Here is a 12,032-nt window from a genome sequence, read left to right as displayed (position 1 = left end):
CACAATCAGACAGTCCGATACCCCGTACTCTCTGAGCACTTCCCGAGGGACACGGTCGAATGCCTTCTCCAAGTCCACAAAACACATGTAGACTGGTTGGGCAAACTCCCATGCACCCTCAAGGACCCTGCCGAGAGTATAGAGCTGGTCCACAGTTCCACGACCAGGACGATGCGTTCTGGTCATGACCATGCGTTCTCCTCATGAGCTAAATTGAACTCTGTCTCTGCATGACTCCTTGCTTCTTGTCTGTTTAATAGATGTCATCAGTGTTTGAACCTGACAATTTACCATGCTGGGTTGTGCATCATCCTAACATGAATACTAGTTTCCTGAGACACATCATTGTATGGGATCTTAAACGGACCTTAAAAACTTCAAGAGAAACATGAATGGCTCAACATAATTTATTTTCATTTTATGTTAAAATGTACAGAGTTCTTGCTAAGAAAGGGTCGGGGGGAGGGGAGGGTGAATAAATGGAAATACATACAGAGACAGAAGAGAGTTGAGGGCGCTGAGCACAGCACAGCACTGCACTCCTCTGTTCATTTTGCACTCTCTCTTAGCATACAATGCAACATGTACAATTCCAAAGGATACAAAAAGGGAAGCGATATAAACAGACAGAAATATACGGAGCTTATTTTTACATGCCTCTTTAATGTAAGGAAGTCATCCTATACACACACACACAAGTAAAAAAAATGCCAAGTGACCTTTAGATATTTGTAGTCCTTTTTGTTTAAAATATCATTAATATACTACACAAAGATAGAAAAACTCTAGAGATGAGATGGAATGGAGAGGTTAAAGGCATCTTTAAGTCAGTAAAAGTGAAAATATTTTTTTTTTTTTGTTCTTTTGAATTTCTTTAGTAATCATTACCCCAAGATGTGAGCTAAAAAATATGTGGTTCTTGTTTTTTTCCTGAAACAGAAGTGGGGGGGGGGAAAAATGACAGTACCAATGTCAATGTCAGAATTTCCTTTTATATTATAGAAAAAAAAAAAACCGTGTTCTCTACAACAGCTTTTCTAAAGTCCAAAAGAGTCAGCTCGTGTCGTAATAGAAAGCTGCCCACTCTGATAAAATTCAGAAAGAAAACAAAAGTTCAGAACAGAACGATAGACACAAATAAAGTATGCAATGTCAGATGTATCAGAAAACAAAACAAAAAAAAAAACCCTCCTCTTTTGATGTTGAATACTGGTACATGGAGCAACGAGGCGGAACGTTCCACCCGAGCCGTTTCGACGCCATAACCCGACAAAGCTCTGACCCTGCTTCCATACGAGTGTGCCTCTGTGTGGGCCAAGCCATGCACTACACCAGGCATTTAGGTGCACCTTTTACAAAGGCTGTTTACCGCAGTATCTCTAGCAAACAGAAGTTGAGAGAAAATAAAATATATATATATAAAAAAATACATGTTTAACAGAATACACACTTCATAAGCTGACACTCCACCTCTGTGGGTCATCAACCTTTTGGGGGGTGGGAGTTGGCTAATTGTTAACCGCGTTTCCTTCAAGCAGCTAAATGGAAATCTCACCAGTTGCTCTTTATTTTTCATTGCCGAAGAAGTAGACGTCGGACACCGACGGTCAGTGGAGTGTGGAAACGTAGAAAGCTGAAGGTTGTACATTCCTAGGCGAGAGCTAGCCAGTCTATGTGTGTGTGTGTGTGTGTGGTACCGGAATATTTACATCTATACTTCTCAGAGCGGAAGAAGACTGGAACATAATGCTATTGTTTTACGTACGGATGAGACAGTAAAATGCTTGCCTTCTCCGTGTGTGTCGCTGCAGTGTTTTTGGTACGATGCCGTCCACCCAGGAAGACAGAAACATGGCTGAAAACCTCCACACTCGCTTTTCCACGTTGACGGGGGCCGGCCGTGGAGATGTCACACGTATAAAGACTGAAGCATTTAAGAGGCCTGCCCGCACAAGGATATTCCAAAACAAGAAAAATAAAGTTCAACATGTTTAACAGAACGAGAATGCGTCTCTTTTTTTTTTTTTTAAGGTAAGGCTTCCTATGTCGAAAGATTGTGTGCGTGGATGAAAATAATCCGATAAAGATCTTTTATCGTTTGCAGTCGGACAAACAAGAACGTATCCGGTTATGTCATTTTCTGTGTATATTCCCCCTTTCTCCACCGTGCACGTCAAGAGGAACAGTTTGCGGGGACTGTGTACGCCTGGCCTGGTCCATGGACACGCCTGGTCTCTCCTATGAGAAACTACCACTATGATTACACAGAAAAACAGGAAACCCAAAGAGTCTCTCTGTTAGCATTCACCTCCTTCTGGCGCTTTCCGCAGCACTGGAGAGTGTGACAAAGAGTACAGCCAATGTCAGCCGTGGCCCCGTCGAGTCTTTTCCACTCTTGCCGCTTTTCATCTGCTCATGTATGGCGACTGTTTCGGGACACCAGCGTAGCTATGATGAGAGGGGCCTGTGTACATCATGTTGCCATGGTGATTTGGCTGCATAGGCTGCTGGGGGTAACCCTGCCCACCCATCATCCCCATTTGCATTTGCATGGGATACTGAGCTGGCTGATTCATGTAAGGGGGATTACCGTGGTAACCACTGTTCATCATTGGTTGGGGCATTCGGTAGCCAGCTGACATGGCATTGAGCGGAGTCATGTTCATGGAATTGTACGCAGCTGGCGTGGGCATGAGGTTTGGCATCATGCCGCGTTGAACAGCCAAGGTGCGAGGTGTGCCCTGCATGGCCACAGCCCCCGAGCTGCGCCCGTAGAGCTGCTGTTGGTGCGTGGCTGGCGCCAGTTGCTGAGTGGCTTTGGAGCGGATGGAGATATGGCCTTTGACGGTTGCCATTTGGCCCTGCAGCCGCTGTGTGTGCGGCGGGGGGCCGAGGCTGATGTTGGTGGTGGGCATGTTGCATTGCAGCTGCAGGGAGCCCAGGTTCATGGAGCCGGAGCTAAGGTTAGGGGGTGGAGTCATTGTGGGCTGGCCCTGGGAGATGGGAGTGTGGGCAGAAGGGGCGAGCCCAGAGTTAGAGAGTGACACACTGGTGGCGTAGGAGGTGACGGAGGCCGAGTGAGAGTAAGGCATGGCATGGGGGTCCATGATAGTGTTCGTGAGCTGTTGGAGTTTGGCCAGGCTGAATGTTGCAGAGGGCTGGGGGTAACCCCCTGTGCCAAAATCCTGACCCATACGCTCATACAGGGTGCGACCACCTCCCCCTCCGCTCTCGGGAATCTCCATTATCATGGGAGTGGAGCCAAAGCCATTACCCATGCTACACTGGGAAAGGGGCTGCTGAGAGGGTGGGGCCGAGGATGGAGGCTGGGAGTTGGGGGCTTGCTGCTGCTGTGTGACCTTTTTTTGGGACGACTGTGACTGCTGTTGATTAGTGCTTGGAGGCCTCTCAATAACGCCACAGCTCTGGGGAGACTTAATACCACAACCGGGGGTGTTAGATGGGTGAGGGCGAGGTGGGGCTTGGGGGACAGTTACTGCATTACTGCTTCCGGGACCGTTGTTGGCACCAGATCCGGTTTGCTGGATGAGGCTACAGCTTCCCATTCCATGCTGAGAGCCTCCATTTCCTGTGGAAGATGTCAGGCTGGGAGCTGGCACAAAGGAACAGCTGTTGGACTGGGAGGACGACTGGGTGGCTGAGCTAGACGAAGAGGCGGCAGATGAAGAAGCTGAAGAAGCCCCTGGGACAGATATTCCCCCTCCATTACCCCCATTGCCTGTTCCGTTGCCCCCTCCGCCCATAGTGGAGTCATAGCTGCTGGGGTTGTCATAGTTCTCCGTAGTGCTCTCGATACTGCCGAGGTCACTGAAGCCGCTGTCCACCACTTGCTGCGAATGGTCTGATACAGATGGGACATCCATCATTGGAGACGTCTCCATGTTCTGTTGAGAGGGTGCAGACAAAGAACTGGGGTGTTCTGGGGTGATCTGTGTGTACCCACTTCCAGTTCCACCACCACTTCCACCTGCTGCAGTGGGGCCCGGCGTCCCTCCTCTCTGGCCAGCTGGAGTTGTGTCCATGACGGCAGAAGGCAATCCTGGACTGTTCACCGAACGCACAGACTGACTGGGCAAGGGGGGAATTGGGGGATTAGGCATTGGGCTGCTGTGTTGTGAGGCCCCACACTCCTCTACCAACGCCAAGGCCTCCTCCTCAGCATCCCCTGTGTGGCTATAACTCTGTAGAGTCCGACAAGCTGCAAGTGTCTCTTCACAGTCCTGGTAAGCACCATGATGAGCCTCAGTCTCTTCATCTTGAGCTTCCCCCTGTGTCAGAGACTGGACGGCCTGGACTGTCTCCAGGTCAAGTTCATTGGAGTGGTGATGGGGATGATGTGAATGATGGTGACCCAGCTCCTCTTTGAAGTCCGAGTGCTGATGAGATTGGGCGTGGGAGTGTGTCTGTTGGGGTTCTATTAACAGTGCGACATCCTTATCCTCCGTTTGCAAAGGCTGAAGCTCCATAGGTTCCGAGGGAACAGACATGGCCGTAACAGTTTCCACAGCTGCGGCGGCGGCAGCAGACTCCTCCTGCTCCCTCCGCCGCCTGTCCTCCTGCTGTGGATCACTGGAGGAGGGCCTGCACTTGGACTCCTGCGACTCCTCTTCATGCTGTTGTTCCTCCTCCTCCTCCTCCTCTTCTTCCTCCTGCTTGCTGACATAGTCCCGGGCCACGCTGTTCTCCATGTCTAAAAAAGCCTCTCCGCCTTGTGGTTCTTCTTTGACTGGAGGTGAGCTTGCATGGGAAGCAGGCTCCTCGTCTTCATCATCCTCCTCATCTTCTGACTCCTGGCTTTTTCTTTTCTTACTAATGTTGCTGCTGCTACTGCTTTTCTCTTCTAGGTGTCCGTCCCCTTCATCATCTGCATCATGGTCCTCACTTCGCCGGCTTCCTGAACACGGTGTAGCTGATGCTCGCCTCGACATAGTAAGATCACCACTTCCCGGGCTCTCAAATTCCCCCTCTTCTCTTTTCTCTTCCTCGTCTTCTTCCCTTTCACCAATATCAATATCCTGAGGGCGGAACTGTTGGGCCTTAGGCCCTGGGTTGGACATGGAAGAAGAAGGAGACAACAAAGGACAGGACAGTGGACGACTTGATTTGTTCTCCTCCCTCTCTGACTCAGCTTCCTCCTCCTCTTCTTCTGCTTCCTCAGGCTCAGAGGTGTGAGGTGGCTTTGGTACAGGTGGCGGTGCTTGATGAAGACCAGGATTTTTGGGTGGTCTCCCTCTCCTTTTAGGGACCTTTGGCTCCACAGGCGTAGGGAGAAAGTCTTCTTCGTCAGAGTATTTTTCTTTGTCATCAGAGGTGAATCTGGAAACCCGCTTGCTGTTTTGATCTATTGAAAGCATTTGAACATTTTTGTCCGGCTGCTGCTCTAACAGTCTTTGTCTCTCCTGCTCCTGCTTATCAGCTTCCTCTTGGGCCCGCTGCAGATACCAACTTCGAGGCTTGCGACCGGGCTTCATCTTGATTTTGGGGGGTGTCGCCACCCCACTCACAAGTCTTACTGCAGCCGCTCGCTGGTTGGCTCCACTTCCAGGTGGCCTTCCAGGTCCCCGTTTCTTCCAGTGCAGTGGTTTACGACTCTTTCCCTTGGGCCAGCCTTTTTTCTTCTTGGCTGGGACCTCAGGATTGGCAACTAGATTTGCAGATGGTCCTGCTGGCAACTCAGCCACAGGGTTTAGCATGGCAGTAAGCTCTGCAAACAAAAATATACAAATGAACATGTGTGACATAAAACTACATAGATAACCATGTTTATATAGTTAACTAGGACTCAACAAAGTCCTTTACCCACCATCTTCCTCTGAATCTGAGAGACTGCAGTGTCTGCCCCTTTTGGAAGTAGGGTCTGACAATCTAAGTGCAGAGCGGGCTGGAGGGTAGCGGCGCAGGGGGTGGCCTACGGGTGTCTCCTCCTCAAGCCTCGGCATGGGCCTCTCTGAGTCAGAGTCCACAAAGGGCTCATCTAAAACCTCTGTGGTCTCAGAAATGGTCTCTGTCACCACGCTGCTGTGAGGGTGGCTGCGCTGGCGAAAACGACGCTTTCTCAATGGCTTCTGGGCAAAACAAAATGGGAAATCAGAATCAAATGCAAATCGAGGTTTTAAGTTCTTTATATTTCAAATTTTCTGAACCAATCGAGAAAGTTATTTTTTTCAAAACCTTTAGTGATGTTGGTGCTTTTGTCAATATCAATAGGTGACCAATTTAATAATCTTGTTTGCAGTAGTTTTACAATGTTAATTTTTAATATATTTAATCTCATGTTTGTGTGGATGTTTATGTACAAGACTCCTAAAAGAACCCCCATCCCACCCTAAACTCAATGTTGTCGAGCCATATACACACACACTTGGAGTGTTTATATGCACTAAAAAGCTCATTATATGAATTTAATTAAAACCTTAATTAGTTGTGTGACTTTTTAAAGATGGGATTAACATATCTAGAACATATCTATATATATATATATATATATATATATGTATATATATATATATATATATATATATATAATAGAAGTGTGGAAATTGATGTTCTGTGTACCACACGCAATCACACCCACAGACCCACACACAGCAGGCCTAGACAGGAGGAGGACAGAGTGTAGGTACACAGAACATCAGAGGGTCAAATGTGCGAGAAAATGAGAGCAGACAGTGTTGACAAACAATGTTGCAACCTTGTATGGGAACCACAGGTGCAGAAACACAAAATAAGAATCCTTGTGGGATGCAGAAACTGGCAGATAAATTTTCCGTGCAACGTTCATATTGTTGTTACTCAGCCAGCGTTTATGGGTCTGATGGACCCGTTGCATTTTGTGGCTTTTAATTCCTCACATTCAAACAGTTTTCTGTTAAAATACTGAACAGAGGTTTATTGGGTTAAGGTAAACATCTGTTCAGTATTTTAACATAAAAGTGTTTGATTTTGAGGCATTAAAAGCCACAAAATTCAACGGGTCCATCAGACCCACAAACGCTGGCTGAGTAACAACAATATGAACATTACACAAGGGTTAAATGGCAGACTAAAAAATCTCCCACCTTTACAAGAGCCCAGGGTCCACCATACTTTGACGCCTATGTGTGTGAGAGCAAGAGACTACATTGCAATTTCATGCAGAATTAATGAAGTACCTAACCTAACCTACACAATCATAATGGCTACAATGAATGCATTTGTCACTTCACAAATAACATCAATAAATAGAAGCAGTTTGCTTTGTACCTTGCATTTGAGGCCCATAGCAGGCTTTGTCAGAATGGGTGGAGAGCTTGCCCTACCCTCCCCATCCTCATCATCATCATCGTCGTCATCGTCCTCCTCTTCCTCATCTTCTTCGCTGCTATCACTAAAGCCGCTCTTCCTGACAAGAGGAGAATCATTCAGCCTGGAAACTCCAGGGAGCTGCGTTGGCCCATCACTGTGTTCCTCCATCTGTCGAGGCTTGGGGCCTCTCTTTTTCCTTGGAGGGCGCCCTCTTCGAGTGGGGGTTACGGCGGGGTGTCTGGCCATGTCCGTTGTGTGAAAGTCTGTGGGCTCTGCTTTTCTATCCAATGAGAACAGTGAGGGGGGACACGGAGATGATTCCGGTTTTCCTTCCTCCGTCTTCTCATCGCCCTCGTCCTCTTCCTCCATTGGGCGGGCCTTAGGTGGGCGTCCAACTCGCAGGCAGTCCTTCACGCCTTTACCCCAAGGCCAGTTTTTGGGTGGACGGCCACGGGGTCTGCGCTCTCCATTTGTCGGCAGGGGTGGTCGAGGCGGTTGTGGGGCAGGTGAACGACAGATTGGAGGTGATGTTGGAGAACTTTGGCTGACTGGAAAACCAAGAAAGCCCTTGCTTTCCTCTTCCTCCTCATCCTCTTCTCTCTTCTTGGCTTGAAACACGTGCCAAGACATTGATGGAAGCTTTTGACTTGGCTTGACCTATTAAAAAAACAAAAACAAATGTCAAGACCTAATAGTGAAAAAACACACTAAAACAACACCTCCAGGCAACTTTAACCCTTGACTAACACCCTCCCCCCTCCACATCCCACCACCCCGGATTGTAAATAACCAAATGTAAATAATCAAATGTATATACTTGTTCTTATGCTTTCTGAACTCACTATGTTCTCTGCCCGCTGTACATATCCTACCAAGTCAGACCTACACTGTTTCAATGCCCATTTCTCTGATGATGCAATTGTTGATGACTGAAGTATGCTGTTATCAACCAAACCCTCCTCAACCCACCCCCCGGATTGTAAATAATGTAAATAATTAAATGTATATACTCTGATGATTAACTTGTGTGATGACTGTATTATGATGATAGTATATATTTGTACTAGAGATGCGCGGTTTGCGGACACAACCGCGGAGTCCGCGGATTATCCGCGGATCGGGCGGTTGAAATTAAAAAAAATTAGATTTTATCCGCGGGTCGGGTCGGGCGGTTGAAAAAATAAATAATTAGATTTTAAATAGATTCAGGCGGGTGGCAGTTAAACCAATTCGGAAATATATATACATAGTTAAATGTTGTTACCCACATACGAAAAACGAGCAGGCACCTGCAGCATATGCCACAACAGAAGAAGAAAAAAAAAAAAGAGATGGACACTTTTACGGAGCGGAGAAGGGACGCCTCGCCGGGGTCCGGGACCGAGGCCCTTTCCCCCGAGAGGGCCCCACCGGGAGCCGTAGCTGAGGTGATCCGCGAGAAGGGCCCGACGCACGTCCAGGGTCACCACCGCGCCCACCACACCGACACCCCGCCTCGTCCGCCTTCGCTGCGGCCGGCGTCACGCGCAGCAGGTAAGCAGCTTACCTGCCCGCCACCCCCGTGGCCGGGGGCTCGTAACAGGGGTCACTCCACGCGCTCCGCCCGCGCAGCTTACCTGCCCGCCACCCCTGTTGCCGGGGGCGCGTAACAGGGGTCACTCCGCGCGCAGTGCGCTCACGAAAGGGGTGGGGCTCACCCTGGTTGATATAGCCAGCAGGACGGTGGCCATGGAAGTCGGAACCAGCTAAGGAGTGTGTAACAACCCACCTGCCGAATCAACTAGCCCTGAAAATGGATGGCGCTGGAGCGTCGGGCCCATACCCGGCCGTCGCCGGCAGCGAGAGCCGCGAGGGCTAGGCCGTGACGAGTAGGATGGCCGCCGCGGTGCGCGCTGAAGCCTCGGGCGCGAGCCCGGGTGGAGCCGCCGCGGGTGCGAGGGACATCGCACCTCCATGCGCTTGGAGGTGCGCTCAGCGCGGCTTCCATATGATTGCGCACTGGTGTGCGTCTGGGCCGTGACAGCGTGGCACGCATTGAATGTCTGTGCTGCATTGGATCAGTCTCCTTTCTTTAACAGGCAAAAGCTTTATAACCTCACTAATGCCTTGCATCGTCTATATTAGATATATAACAACGGGCGGGTGCGGGCGGATGGCGGGCGGGTGCGGTTTTCATTAAATGTTAGATCGGGTGGATGGCGGATGGTTGACGACTTTCTGATGCGGTTGCGGATGAAATAATTGCCTATCCGCGCATCTCTAATTTGTACCATGAATTGATTTACGTGGACCCCGACTTAAACAAGTTGAAAAACTTATTCGGGTGTTACCATTTAGTGGTCAATTGTACGGGAATATGTACTGAACTGTGCAATCTACTAATAAAAGTTTCAATCAATCAATCAAGGACACATTTTAAAGAGTACCTATCAGTTTTTGATGCGTTTCAGACAACGCTTCTAACTTTAAACGGATATTTATAACCATTTTTTTTAAATTCTACAGCCTCAGACTCTAAATTCATTCAAGTCACTTTGGGAGAGGATTTAGGTGTGACCCTATCTGAAGATAGCTGGACAGAGATTTTAAGTACAGTTCATAGATCTATTTGTGCCAGGCAAGCGAATACATTGTACTTAATATACCAATATTATGGCGCCCCATAATACACCTGCTGTGATCCTGTTTTTATGTTTTTATTAATTCTATTTTAATTATTTATTTTTTATCGTGTTCTGTTTGTGTTGTGTTGTGTTTGCTCGGTACTCGTTTATCTTTTAACCTGTTCATTGTACAGCACTTTGGCTACCCCTGTGGTAAATTTTAAATGTGCTTTATAAATAAAGTTGATTTGATTTGATTTTGATAAGATTTGACTAGCTCAGATGTATGCCGGAATATCTGAACGCTGTGATCAACGCCAACAGTCTCCAACTAATTTCATACATATGTTTTGGCTCTGCCCATCTCTGGATAGTTAGCTACAGGATGGAAACTGTTAACAATTTGCATGTGGTCACTGGCGAAAAGATTGAACGGAATCATTTAAGTCAGGCGTTTCAAAGTCATTTTAACTCAAAGGCCGCATGGAGGAAAATCTATTACCACGTGCACCGGACGGGTAAAATCATGGCATAATAGCTTAAAAATACAACTAAGGCAATTTCAGATTGTTTTCTTTGTTTTAACAAGCACATTCTGAAAATGTATACATCACAAATAATCCTCTCAACAAAACACCTAAAGTTAGTTAAAAATTGGGAGGGAAAAATGAGTGCGGTTTCAAAAACACCATGAAGAACACAATGAACTTAGACTTAATCTCAGTGCATCTACAAAGCAATTTAACTTTAAAGTCACAGCCCATCTAGGTATGAACAAAAAAACAAAGTCAAGCATAAATAAAAACTACCTCACTGTTAATTTCCACATATTAATCCTGTGCTTCCTCAACAAAGCATACGAACTGAGGCAGATACTATTCAAGAGGGTTGAGTTACTCTCTGCCTTCTAAGCATCACCGTGTATTCATAGAAAACCAAAAGCTGTGCAATGTGTGAAAAAATTACAACAAACCAAAACTAAAAACTTAAAAGACTGACAGTATTGCAGTAAATCATACACTGTTCATTTTCTTTAAATTTGCACAGAAGACAATCATTTTCACAGAACTATATCAATGTGTGTCATGCAGCATTTTAAGTGGGGTTACCAATTGTTTATTTTACTCCTGTTTGTCGAGGGGGAGAAGTCGCAGCCCCGCTTTAGTTGTACCTCTTACTAGGTATACTTGCTCGTCCCAGTATAAACTATTTGCTTACCTAAAATAATTGCTATCGGGACATCCAGTGGACACATTTAGAACAGCAGATTCTTTCATTTAAAAAATGCAGCTCAACTTTACACTTAGCAAACTCATCTCGCGGGCCGCATTGAACCTGCTAGCGGGCTTGATCCGACCCACATGTTTTGACATCTCTGCTCTAAATGGACTACTTGGGGTAGCACCTCAGTCATCTAACTTTGGCAAATTGAAAAGGAATCTTGTAGCATTGCTACAAGAATCCAACTTGTAGCACGTACCAAGACTCCATCCATCCATCCATCCATCCATTCATTTAAAGGTGTTCTTTATTTTCTCAAATTGGAGAAAATTATGTATATGTAGGAGAGAATTAACCCTGATTGAAACACAATTGAAATGTGGGTTGTTTATGAGCCTTTTTTTTATATACTGGTTGTGTGTTGCAGCTCTCTGGGGTCATTCAGGAATGCAGCTGTCTGTGGTTTTATGTCGAAATCTATCTGTTGAGGGTTTTTTTTCTCGTTTTTCAAGATTTATTTATTTAATTATTAATTGTTTTATTTTCGGGGGGCAGCACGGAGATACAGGGGTTAGTGTGTGTGCCTCACAATACGAAGGTCCTGGGTTCGATCCCCGGGCTTGGGGACTTTCTGTGTAAAGTTTGCATGTAACTGCGTGGGTTCCCTCCAATGTGTGTGTATATATATGTGTATGTATACATACATATATGTATATATGTGTGTATATGTATATATATGTGTGTATGTATGTGTATATATATATATATATATATATATATATATATATATATACACACTCAGCATCAAGGGTTGGAATTGGGGGTTAAATCACCAAAAATGATTCCCGGGCGTGGCAACCGCTGCTGCCCACTGCTCCCCTCACCTCCCAGGGGGTGATCAAG

At 46.7% G+C, this 12,032-nt stretch overlaps 1 protein-coding gene across 3 annotated transcripts in view; it reads right to left on the bottom strand.

The window, feature by feature from the left end:
- Positions 1-391: 391 nt before the first annotated feature.
- Positions 392-12,032, bottom strand: part of LOC133595660 (histone acetyltransferase KAT6A-like) — a 111,726-nt gene continuing 100,085 nt past the window's right edge. The window contains exons 15-18 of one of the 3 annotated variants that reach the window (XR_012050743.1): positions 7,264-7,962; positions 5,825-6,086; positions 2,309-5,725; positions 392-930 (exon numbers count right to left, since the gene is read on the bottom strand). Coding sequence is in view for 2 of the 3 variants with exons in the window: in XM_072914312.1 (XP_072770413.1) it covers positions 2,406-5,725; positions 5,825-6,086; positions 7,264-7,962 (4,281 nt within the window). In the remaining variant the exon portion in view is untranslated. Of the gene's footprint in view, positions 5,726-5,824; positions 6,087-7,263; positions 7,963-12,032 lie in introns of all 3 variants that reach the window. The other 2 variants (XM_072914313.1, XM_072914312.1) reach the window with 2 other exon arrangements.

This window comes from Nerophis lumbriciformis, linkage group LG12, assembly GCF_033978685.3.
Source record: "Nerophis lumbriciformis linkage group LG12, RoL_Nlum_v2.1, whole genome shotgun sequence".
NCBI lineage: Eukaryota > Metazoa > Chordata > Actinopteri > Syngnathiformes > Syngnathidae > Nerophis > Nerophis lumbriciformis.
This window is presented reverse-complemented; position numbering and strand designations above follow the sequence as displayed.